The 11,249-nt window shown below is 33.4% G+C and overlaps 1 protein-coding gene across 1 annotated transcript; it reads left to right on the top strand.

Moving 5' to 3' along the window:
* The first annotated feature begins 9,106 nt into the window (after positions 1 to 9,106).
* On the top strand, positions 9,107 to 11,014 carry LOC141484766 (uncharacterized). Its single transcript, XM_074180114.1, has one exon. The coding sequence runs from the start codon at positions 9,107 to 9,109 to the stop codon at positions 11,012 to 11,014; it is 1,908 nt and encodes a 635-aa protein (XP_074036215.1).
* The last annotated feature ends 235 nt before the right edge of the window (positions 11,015 to 11,249 follow it).

The following is an 11,249-nucleotide window of genomic DNA, read 5'->3' on the forward strand; positions in this document are numbered from 1 at the left end:
ATTCATCAGTCCAAATAATTTTATTTAAAAAAAGTGGATCTTCTTGAATGCGTGTCAACAACATTTCACAAAATTCTACTCTCTGTTGGAGGATCTTGAGGCTTCATTGCTTGAATTTTGGTGAATTTATAATCATGCATTTTATGTCTTCGCAAGATTCTTTGAACCGATGAATATTTTATACCCAAATCTTCTTCAGCACTTCTTATCGATGACTCGGGAAATGCGTGAAAATATGCTAAGACATTAATCTGGTTGTCTTCGAAAGTTACGGGTCGAGGCAAGTTTCTTGGTGCTTTTAAAGTTGATCCAAATGCATTGAAATTGTTCTGAATTCGTATGAATTTCTTGAGGTTCATTGGCGGTAGATTCGGATACATTTCATTGAACTTTCTACATGTTCTGCTGATAATTTTGTCATACTGTCCAAAAATAATAAACAAATTCATAAGAACTTCGTTTGAATAGTTTTGTTCCATCGTTTTGAAGGTATTTGCAACTTCTGAAGTGACGAAAATGTCGATATTATTAGGAGAATGTCACAACGCTACTGTCAAATAGTAATCATGGCCTGCTTACCAAATACCGAATGGAAATACCATTCTGAAGGGACATTTTCACAAATAAATGTTCATAAGTCCGAAACTTGACTAGTTAGGTATAGGTATGATATACATAGAAAGAAAGCAAATTTCAGCAGCTTTTCGAATTTTCAATAATATACAGGGTGTTCCATTTCAAATAATCAAATTTCAGCAACTTTTTCAAGCAAACGAAAAAACTGTATTTTTTACCACCCTGTATTGAAGTAACGGAGATTAGGCTGACGTGTGGGAAGTGTCCAAGTATCACCTAACTCCAAACCAAATTTCGATATCATAGTACTTCTTAACTAAAAGGTATCGGCATTTTTAGAAGTCATGATTTTCGAAGAAAAAAATTGAAATTAATTTTTATTTCGAAAACGGTAACAGATAGGTATAGGGAAATATCAAGAAAAGTTGTCGGGCAATTGTTGGAGATTCCAAAAATAATATTATATACAGAGTGTTCCATTTGAAAAATCAAAGTTGCTACTGCTTTCTAATAGAAGCGGCAACACCGCATTGTCGAAAATATTTTAGTTGGCTAGAGAATGTCCGAATATGCCCTCCATTAAATTTTCAAAGTGATCCGTTGTCTGGTTCACCAGAAACGTCTAATGTGCCATCCACCGTGAATCATCATCATGTATACATTTCAGGGATTTGTCCTATATTGTATGGGCGTGGCATTCCCAATGCCTTGTTGCCAAATGACCTCTCGTGACTTTGTAACCGGGGAAAATATGAAAATGTTAGATAAAATCTAACAACGAGAGCGATCGCGGGTTAACCAGTGAATGTTTGTCAAAAAGTTCAAGAACTAACTTATAAATATGAAAGTTGATCATCTAATTTTTTTCTTTCTCAATAATTTTAATATTAATTAATTCCAATTTTAAAAAATGGATGGGTGAATATTTTTGTATGAGCATTTGAATAGCAGATTCATTTGCAGATTTATCATAAGGAAAAAACTTTCGGGGGAAAAAGGCTCTGGTATTCAATCCCATCCGTGGTCATGAAAATGAGCCAATACCATATGTTTTGGAGTAGAGCAAAACTTTAGTGGCATCATCATTGGACATTTGTCAAGAGTTTTCTCATTTTCAAATTTCAAAGCAACATATAGGTACATAACATTCAACAGATACATCTAATCTTACAAAAAATGACCCCCTATACAGGATCAATTTTGAAAACTTCTCAGAGAACAATTATGACTAGAATTCAATATATACTGATGTTTTCAAAATGCACAATGAGCTAAAAATAGAAATTTTTGTACAATTGTCATTAAAAGTGGCATTAAAAGCATTTTCAACACGATTTTTTCCGACCAAATAGTAATAAACAAAACATAATTATTCAATTTTCAAGGAAGTTTTATCATGAACAATAGATATAGATAAAATTAAATTCTGTTACAAATGTATATACATATACAAATTATGAAATTATAAAACAACAATAAAAATTAATTGGCGCTCCGGAGCGACTTCATTGATTCCAGTGGCGCATTTGCTTTTTCAGCTGCAGGAAAACCCGGAAAAACCTGCAACACCACATCATCTGAAGATCTTGATCTAACAATGTCACCTCTCTTATAAAACAAAATGTAGGGTGTGTCCAGAGGCTCCAATAGATTCAAAGCATCGCCAGAACACTTCGTGACATGACTATCGTCAAACTTAAACCAGTCCGTTTCGTCTTTGACCAAGGCGTAGTAATGACCAAATTCAACGCCAAAACCACAGTGAATAATGACTGCATGAATATTACAATAGTGGTCTGCTAGATTGAAGTGTTCATCTATTTCGAAACTTCGTAAGAGTTTAGTGCTTACGTTAGAGGTTGAGTCATGTTTGAAGATCATAAGTGTTATTATCAGTCAGTTAGTTTCACGCATGTTTGGCAATACAGTCGATCATCACCTGTTAAAAGTTCTCTTTTCAGATGATTTATCAATAAGCTTGGCACAGACTGGTTATTAATTAGGTATATTAGGAAACGCCGGCAGGCTTCATATATTCCGAAAATAGTAGCAACTTTCATCCTCAAATATTTTTCATCTGGCGTCTCATTTATAAACCTCTGGACTTGTTCAAACCTAAGAATTTTTGGACCTATAACTTTCATTTTTCCGCTTTAAGAATACTATTACCTTGAAATATTTAACACCATTTTTAACGAGCGCACTTGACCTTATCATTGAAAACTTGCTCCACAAAGTTGAAGAGTTCCATATTTTTGATTCCTCCTTTAGATAGGCTAAGAAGAAGGTTCCGCTGAAATTTCCTTCGACGTTTTTAAGTCTACACCAGCTAAGAAAATTAGAATATGCGATGTCGTACTGCTGAGCTGATTTTTTTTGGTAACAATTCAATTGAAGCTCTTTTTGCAGCATCTTCAATATTGTCAAGAACTTTAAATGTAAGTTTAAAAAAAACGCGTGAGCTGTAAACAATACTGTTCGTTGGTAACCAGGTGATTCGGCGTCACCTGACACAGACACTTCACAGCAAATGCGATAACATGGAAATAGTTAGCTGCCTACCTGAAATATAAAACATTGTGTGCACATTTCACAAACTACTTACTAGTAGGTGGTTTGTGGCACAGTTACCGCAATGAATGGAAGAATTCCTGCAACGAGTAGTAGGCTCTCTCAGATTTTTTAATAGTTTTTCTGAACTGAGTTTCAGTCAATTCACCGTCCTAATATCAACTGATGGGTGAATAAATATCTTGCCTGCAATATAAAAAATAGAGTATCATGTGAGATTTTCAGTAGGTAGGTAATGGGAGTTTCAGTATGTGCCTATTGCTGCGGGTAGCATAATGATTAGGAGTTCGGGCAAATTTTTATTTAAATTTATTTACCAAGCAGACCAACACCAGAATCAATAATGCTAGGATTGTAAGTATTGTGTTACTGTATTACTTACGGGGTCTGATCTGGAATAATGTAGTGTGTAATGACCTTTTTTGTAGAATGAGCACTTCATTGAGAAGTGTTGAGTTACATATTCCCCAAAAAGGTATTCCATAACGTACGTGATAATCTAATAGAGCGTAATATGCCATTTTTGTTGAACTTTATATAATCTTTGGGAAAGAAAGTTTTTGGCTTTCTACTACTCCATCTGATACAAAAAAATGGATGAGAGAATCTTCCAAAGAAAGGAAGGAAGTAATCAATTTGAAAATAAGTAACTCTATACATGGATGTGTAGATCATGCAAAGAAGTAACTTTCAGACACAAACTGAAAGAAAGTCCTCCTGAAACAGCTACTTTCATATAAACATTGAATTACACGAAAGAAAAAAAATTCTTTCGAAACAAATACTTCTATATGAACACTGAATTATACAGAAGATACTTTTCTCTATTCAGTTTGTATATCGATATAATTCAGTGTTCATATAGAAGTATTTGTTTCGAAAGAATTTTTTTTCTTTCGTGTAATTCAATGTTTATATGAAAGTAGCTGTTTCAGGAGGACTTTCTTTCAGTTTGTGTCTGAAAGTTACTTCTTTGCATGATCTACACATCCATGTATAGAGTTACTTATTTTCAAATTGATTACTTCCTTCCTTTCTTTGGAAGATTCTCTCATCCATTTTTTGTATCAGATGGAGTAGTAGAAAGCCAAAAACTTTCTTTCCCAAAAATTAATCACTCCTAAAAATATAACCCTTTCAAATTTATATAATCTGTTATTTTGTACATGTCTTTTAATCTGCCCCAGTTTTCTTCCTAAAGTATAAAAATAATAATTCAAGAGGTTATGGGCCCAGGACTTCCAGATCCTGATTTAAGCTGCTAGAAATATATTCACGCCGAAATATAGAAGAATTATTAAACCACAAGGAAGAAAAGAGAAACAGACTTTGAGGTCAATAAAGATTAGTGAAGTGTTGGAGTCTTCTTACAGAATATGTCGTCGTTTTTACCATTTCCTCAATTGAGTAGTACAAATTACTCCAATTGGAAATTTCGTGTAGAAATTTTACTTGAGAAAGAAGCAGTCAAGAATATATTGACAGTGGAAAAGCAAGATTATGACAAACTAGATGCAACTAAAAAGGCGGATCACGACAAAAATGATACCAAGGCAAAAGCTTAATTGTGCAATGTATGACTGATAAGTATTTAGAATATGTCAAGGATGCACAGACATCTCGAGAAATGTTACAATTTCTGAAGAATGTGTTTGAATGCAAAAGTACTTTGTCAAAGCTATATATTAAATATGAAAAAGTTGTTTAAACTGAAGTGTACCAGCAATGAATTACAATAACACTTCATGCAGGTAGAAAGTTTATTGAGAGAACTTGAAGCGGCAGGAGCATAATTGGATGAAGATGACAAAAGTATGCTATGTACTGCTAACCATGCCTGAAAAATATGATACTGTCATCACAGTCATTGAGACAGTTACAACAAGTATTACATTGGAATTTGTAAAAGGTAGACTTTTAGGTGCAGAATTGAAGTATAAAGACACACAACCAGATTGCAAGAATACTAACAACCAAGAGGCGGTATTTTACAATAAGAAGTTCCATGACAGTGTGAGATGTTATGGATATGGAGGCTCTCATTTCCTGAGAGACTGTCCCAAGAAAGATGACATGAAAAGAGGAAGTTTTCGTGGCAATTACAGAAGGAGTCGAGGGCGTTATTTTCATAAAGGTTCAACTAGGCAAGCCAATTATGCAACCGATGGAGAAACAAGTAAAACAGAGGAGGAAATTATATTTTTAACTGAGGTTTTCAATCCTGAAACTTGTATGATGAGTAATGGTTCAAGAATAGATTTCATACTTGAAAGTGGAGCAACGGAACATCTAGTGACTAAAGAAATGGAAAAATATATGACAGATCTGCAGAGTCTAGAAAGGGAAATAAAAATCAGAGTAGCAAATGGAAATTTTCTGACAGAGACAATAAAAGGCAAACTAACGGTTGGATACAAAAATTTGAAAATTGATATTGTGGCAATGATTGTACCATATTTGAGTAATGATTTATGTCGGTCAAGAAGATAAATGAAAAGGTAATGAGATTTTTTTGAACATGAAAAGGCTACAATCAAAACCAAAAGTAGGACTAATACTAATGCAAGTCTCAGTTTACCAGAAAATGTATGTAATTTGTTCACAACTGGAGATATTTGGCATAAGAGACTAGGACATATTTCAGAGGCTTATATGAAGAAAATGAACTTACCAACTTCCAAGAAAGTATGCAGTCCATGCCGAGAAGGAAAAGCCACTAGACAATCTTTCAAAAATAAACAACTATCAAGGTCAAAAGTAATTGGAGTGTTGATATACTCAGATGTAGGAGGTTCAATAAGAACAACAAACAATAATGAAAAATATTTTCAAACAATAATTGATGACTATTCCCACTTCACTACAGTATATTTACTAAAAAGGAAGAGTGAAAGTTCAACTTAATGAAATACATTAGAGAATTAAAGACAAAGAATAAGAATGGATAATGAAGGAGAGTATACAAGTGCTGAATTGAAGAATTTCTGTATCCAAAAGGATATACAATTGGAATACACCCTCCCTTACACTCCTCAACAAAATAGAGTGAGTGAAAGGTTGGATAGAACCTTGCTAGACAAAGTCAGAACTATGCTGGCAGAAACTAACCTACCAAAAAATCTGTGGGGTGAAGCTATACGAACTGCTGCGTACCAACTCAACAGGTCTCCCACATCGACAGTAAAAGAGGATGTTCCAGCAGAAGTATTCCTAGGAAAAACCAATTTAAGTTAATTAAGAATTTTTGGTAGTAAAGCTTGGGCACTCAATATCCCAAACACAGGCGACAAACTAGAAGCAAGAGCCGTTCCTGCGAGAATGGTGGGATACAGTCAAAATGGTTACAGATTATGGAATCCACAGACTGATCAAATAATTGTGTCAAGGGATGTTAGATTTGATGAAAATAACATAATTTATGGGATCGAAAATAATGAGAAAGACCTACAGAAAAATGAAATGGACATAAGAAAAGATAAAGCAGAAGATGAGACAAATGAGGAGGCTCAAGAGGATACTCCTGAAAACAAAAGTAGAAGAAAAATAAAGTTACCCTCAAAATTTGCAGATTATGAAATGTACTATGCATATCTCTCGACAGAGATTCCAAAAGATTATAGAGAGGCAATAAAATCAAGTGACTGGAAGAGTGCCGTAACCAAAGCACAGTATTTTGTATACAGTAATTTCATAAAGGCTGATTTGTGGTTTGAATTTTCCTACGCGCAGACCCACGCGTCGATGTCTTAGGTCTGCGCAAACGACGAGTTTAAGACAGGCATGCAATCAAAGCGTTTAAACACTGCTCAACATAACAAATATTCATATAAACTGCTCAAAAAAATACAGTCGATGAAATCCATGTTGGGCACCTAAGAAAATTGTACAAATGATAATTTTGCATTTGTGTAATATTCAAGTAACCCAGATCATTTCGACAATGATGAACTATGTTTCAAGTAGATTTTAAAAATTCATGGGATCGGATGTGACAAAATATACTTTAATTTCAACAAGAAAAAAGACAAGATGAAGAACGAGTTTTGTTATTCATGAACCATGGTACTGTGCAAGAGCTCTCTAGGAGGAATAACGAGTCCCTGTGTGTATACAACTGTGATAGCATGGTCTGCACTGATGAGGAACACTTCAAAACGGTTCGCAGTTGGTTCCTTGTTCGAATCAGGCGAAGTCCCACTATTTGTCCTAGTGAGCTCTTGCAAAGTTGTTTCTTCAAAGTGAGAATCTTTGCAATTATGTCTGAGGCGACTTGGATTCCGAAAGGTTAACAGTCGTAAGGTATTTTTGATAGTCAAATTTACATTATATAAGAAGTTGCTGACTAATAGGACATGTTTCATTTAGAATAACTGTTTTTAATCTACGCAGCAACTATTCGGGGTTGATTAGACATCTAGACTTGTATAGATTCAAATATCAACATTTGTCAATATATGTCGAGTTATTAGCTAAAGAAGTAGTTGTTTTCTGTCGGAAAACATATATAATGGTATAGTCAAAATGCATTTGGACTTGTCAGTGATTTTATTATCAATTTTTACTTGGATAAAAGCTGGAAGCAGCAAAACAAATTATTATCTTACAGTGTAAATAATTCATAACTTCCGACTCCGAAAACTCTCACATACATTTATAGTTAGTACATACTTACAAAAAAATTATTTTTGTATGATTGAACACTACATACTTAATTACTTTTTTACTTCTTCAAGTCCTGAATAGTAACTACATAATTCAGAAAGAATAGGCTCTACAGATTCCTTAATCTTGAGTGATGAATTCGATTAGGAATATTTTTAATAATTGGTCCTTAATATAATCGAATCGGCAAACTCGTCCGCCATCTTGAATTCTCCAATCAATAAATGAATATGCTATATTTGGCCCCAAAAATCACTACAAAGAAATTTCGCATGGATTCGTACCATGGTTCATGAATAACAAAACACATTCTTTATCTTGTCTTTTTTCTTGTTGAAATGAAAATATATTTTGTCACATTCGAATATGAACATCTGCCGATTCCATGAATTTTTAAAATCTACTTGAAACTTAGTTCATCATTGCCCAAATGATCTGGGTTACTTCAATATTACACAAATGCAAAATTATCATTTGTACAATTTTCTCAGGTGCCCAACATGGTTTTCATAGACTGTTTTTTTTTTGAGCAGTTTATATGAATAGTTTTTATGTTGAGCAGTGTATACACGCTTTGGTTGAGATTGTAGTAGGGAGAAATGTCATTAGTGTCAAATACGTCATCATTATAAAAAATGAAACTCCTGGACACCGACATCAAAAGGACCGACGCTGAGTGAAACTACTGTATACAGAAATACTGTGACCAAAGAGTTATTAGCTCATGAAAAACATGGAACTTGGGTGCCAGCGATATTATCATCACAAAAAAGAGCGATAGACACAAAATGTGTTTTTACAACAAAACAGAATGATCAAAAGAAAGCAAGATTAGTTGCTACTCAACAATAAGATTATTTATTACTTATGCCTTACAAAACAATTGGGAAATTAAACAACTAGATATTCCCACTGCCTTTCTCAATGGAAATCTAGACATTGATGTTTATATTAATATTCCAGAAGGTGTCAAAATTGCCAAGAAGTATAACTCGTTGAGATTAAAAAGGGCTCTATATGGTTTACGAGAAGTTCCAAGTGTTACATATGTCATTTATTTTATTATAATCAAGTACAAAATATATTAGATGTTCCATGGGGAACAGACAGGTGACACAACTAACCTGCAGGCACGTGTGTAAAATGAGCCTCAATAAAATAAATAATAATTCTAAATGAAGTTTGAATGTAAAATGAACAAGGTAATAAGACAAAGAACATAACATGGTGTCAGGTTAATGGGACTTTGGATCAAATTAATATAATATCTTGACCAAAGCGTGAGTACTGCTGTAAAATGGATAATTACAGTGGAAGTTTCAAACCTCCAAAAAGTTTGGTATTCGACAAGAATATGCACAAAAACTTTGATGTCTTCTTAAGAAGTCTGGATATATATCTGAGGGCAACAGGTCTGATTGATAAAGATGAGAAAACTAAGATAGCAATTTTTCTAAACCTAGCAGGCGAAGAGGCTCAAATCAAATTTCAAACTTTTGAAATGACAGAAGAAAGCAGGCAGAATTATGAAGATGTAATAAAAGCTTTCAAAGATTACTGTAAGCCACTTAAAAATGAAACGTTTGAACGATACAAGTTTTTCACCCGTGTGCAAGACGAAGGGGAAAATTTTGACAGTTACATTACTGATATAAAAGTACTAGCTTCTTCATGTAATTTTGGTGACTTGGAGAAATCGTTAATTAGAGATAAGATAGTGAGTGGAATACAGGAGCTGTCTGTACAAGAAAGGTTACTGCAACATTCACATTTAACACTTGAAAAAGCTGAGGAGATTTGCAGAGGTGCGGAAATTAGTAAAAGACAAGTGAAGGAGCTGAAAAATGATAAAGAAGTAGACTTTATACAAAATAAAAGTAGAATGAACAATAAAAGTGGTAGGTCAAAAAGTGCACAGGTTAGTACTAAGTTTAATAATAATAATAAAAATCATTATGAGTGTTTGAAATGTGGTCGTACACATGGACCAAAAAACTGTCCAGCTTTTGGGAAAATTTGTAATTTATGTTCAAAACCTAATCACTTTGCCATAGGTTATCAAAATAAGTCAGGACAATCAAACAAGGGAAAGTTCAAACAGCCTTCCATCTCAACTCGTAATCCATACAATAACAGAAATGTACATGAAGCGAGAGAAGGTTCATTAAATAAAAAGGAAAGTAGTGATGAAGATTTAACTTTTATTGACAGTATTGAAATATTTGTTGATAATGTACAGGAAGTGAAAGATGGAAGTAAAACTGTTTGGAGTATCCCTGTGATAATTAATAAACAAACTGTAAATTTCAAGTTAGATACTGGTGCTGATTGTAATTGCATGTCAATTTGCACTTATGAAAAACTGGGATTGGATAGGGATGAAATAATTGATAGAGGTGTTTCAATAATTACATATGGTAAAGTAGAAGTAAAATGTTTAGGATATGCTATTGTACAGTGCATTGTAAAAGGGGCTCGGTACAATGTCAAAGTATATCTTGTAGAAACAATGAGTGTACCTATTTTAGGATTGAAAGCATGTATCAAAATGAATTTAATACAAAGAATTGATGAATTAGGAAGTGTAGATGATAAAAATACTTTTATTAATAAAAATTTAGAATTATTTGAAGGCACAGGCAAGATACCTTTTCAGTATAAAATCATATTAAAAGAAAATGCTGAACCTCATGTTAGTGGTTGCAGAAGAATACCTGAGACTGTTAAAAATAAATTAAAAGGTACTTTAGAAGATTTAGTGAAACGAGGGATAATTGAGAAAATTGAAGAGCCAACAGAGTGGGTAAATAATATAGTAATAATAGAGAAACCAAGTGGTGCTTTAAGAATTTGTCTAGATCCATTACACTTGAATAAAAATATTATTCCTGATCAATTTCCAATTCCAACATTAGAAGATTTAGCATCAAAATTGAAAGGAAAAACAATATACACAGTCTTTGATTTAAAAGAGGGATTTTATCAAATACCGTTGGAGAGAGAAAGCATGAAATATACATGTTTTTTAACACCTTTTGGTAAATTTTGTTTTCGAAGACTCCCTTTTGGTCTCAAAATCAGTCCAGAAGTGTTTCAAAGGACAATAGAAAAAATATTTGGGGATCTCAATATAGGCATTTATTTTGATGATCTAGTAATAGGTGGTGCTTCTGTTGAAGAACACGACGCTGTATTGAGTGATTAGTAAAACGTGCGAAAAAGTTTGGCATCAAATTTAATAAAGATAAAGTTCAGTATAAAGTACAGGAAGTAAAATATCTAGGACAAATATTCTCTTCTACAGGTGTCTCTCCTGACAATGATTACATTCAAGCTGTGTTGAATATACAAACACCTAATGATAAAAAAGAACTGCTTCGCATACTAGGCATGCTTAATTATTTAACAAAATACATCCCTAATTTGTCTAATTTAATATA

This window comes from Leptinotarsa decemlineata, unplaced genomic scaffold, assembly GCF_025532065.1.
Source record: "Leptinotarsa decemlineata unplaced genomic scaffold, Ldec_3_MD MMD2_P_RNA_scaffold_2, whole genome shotgun sequence".
Taxonomy (NCBI): domain Eukaryota; kingdom Metazoa; phylum Arthropoda; class Insecta; order Coleoptera; family Chrysomelidae; genus Leptinotarsa; species Leptinotarsa decemlineata.

Bases quoted from the DNA above. Each gene is read 5' to 3' on its own strand.
- LOC141484766 (XM_074180114.1), top strand. From the start codon at position 9,107: ATGGATAATTACAGTGGAAGTTTCAAACCTCCAAAAAGTTTGGTATTC.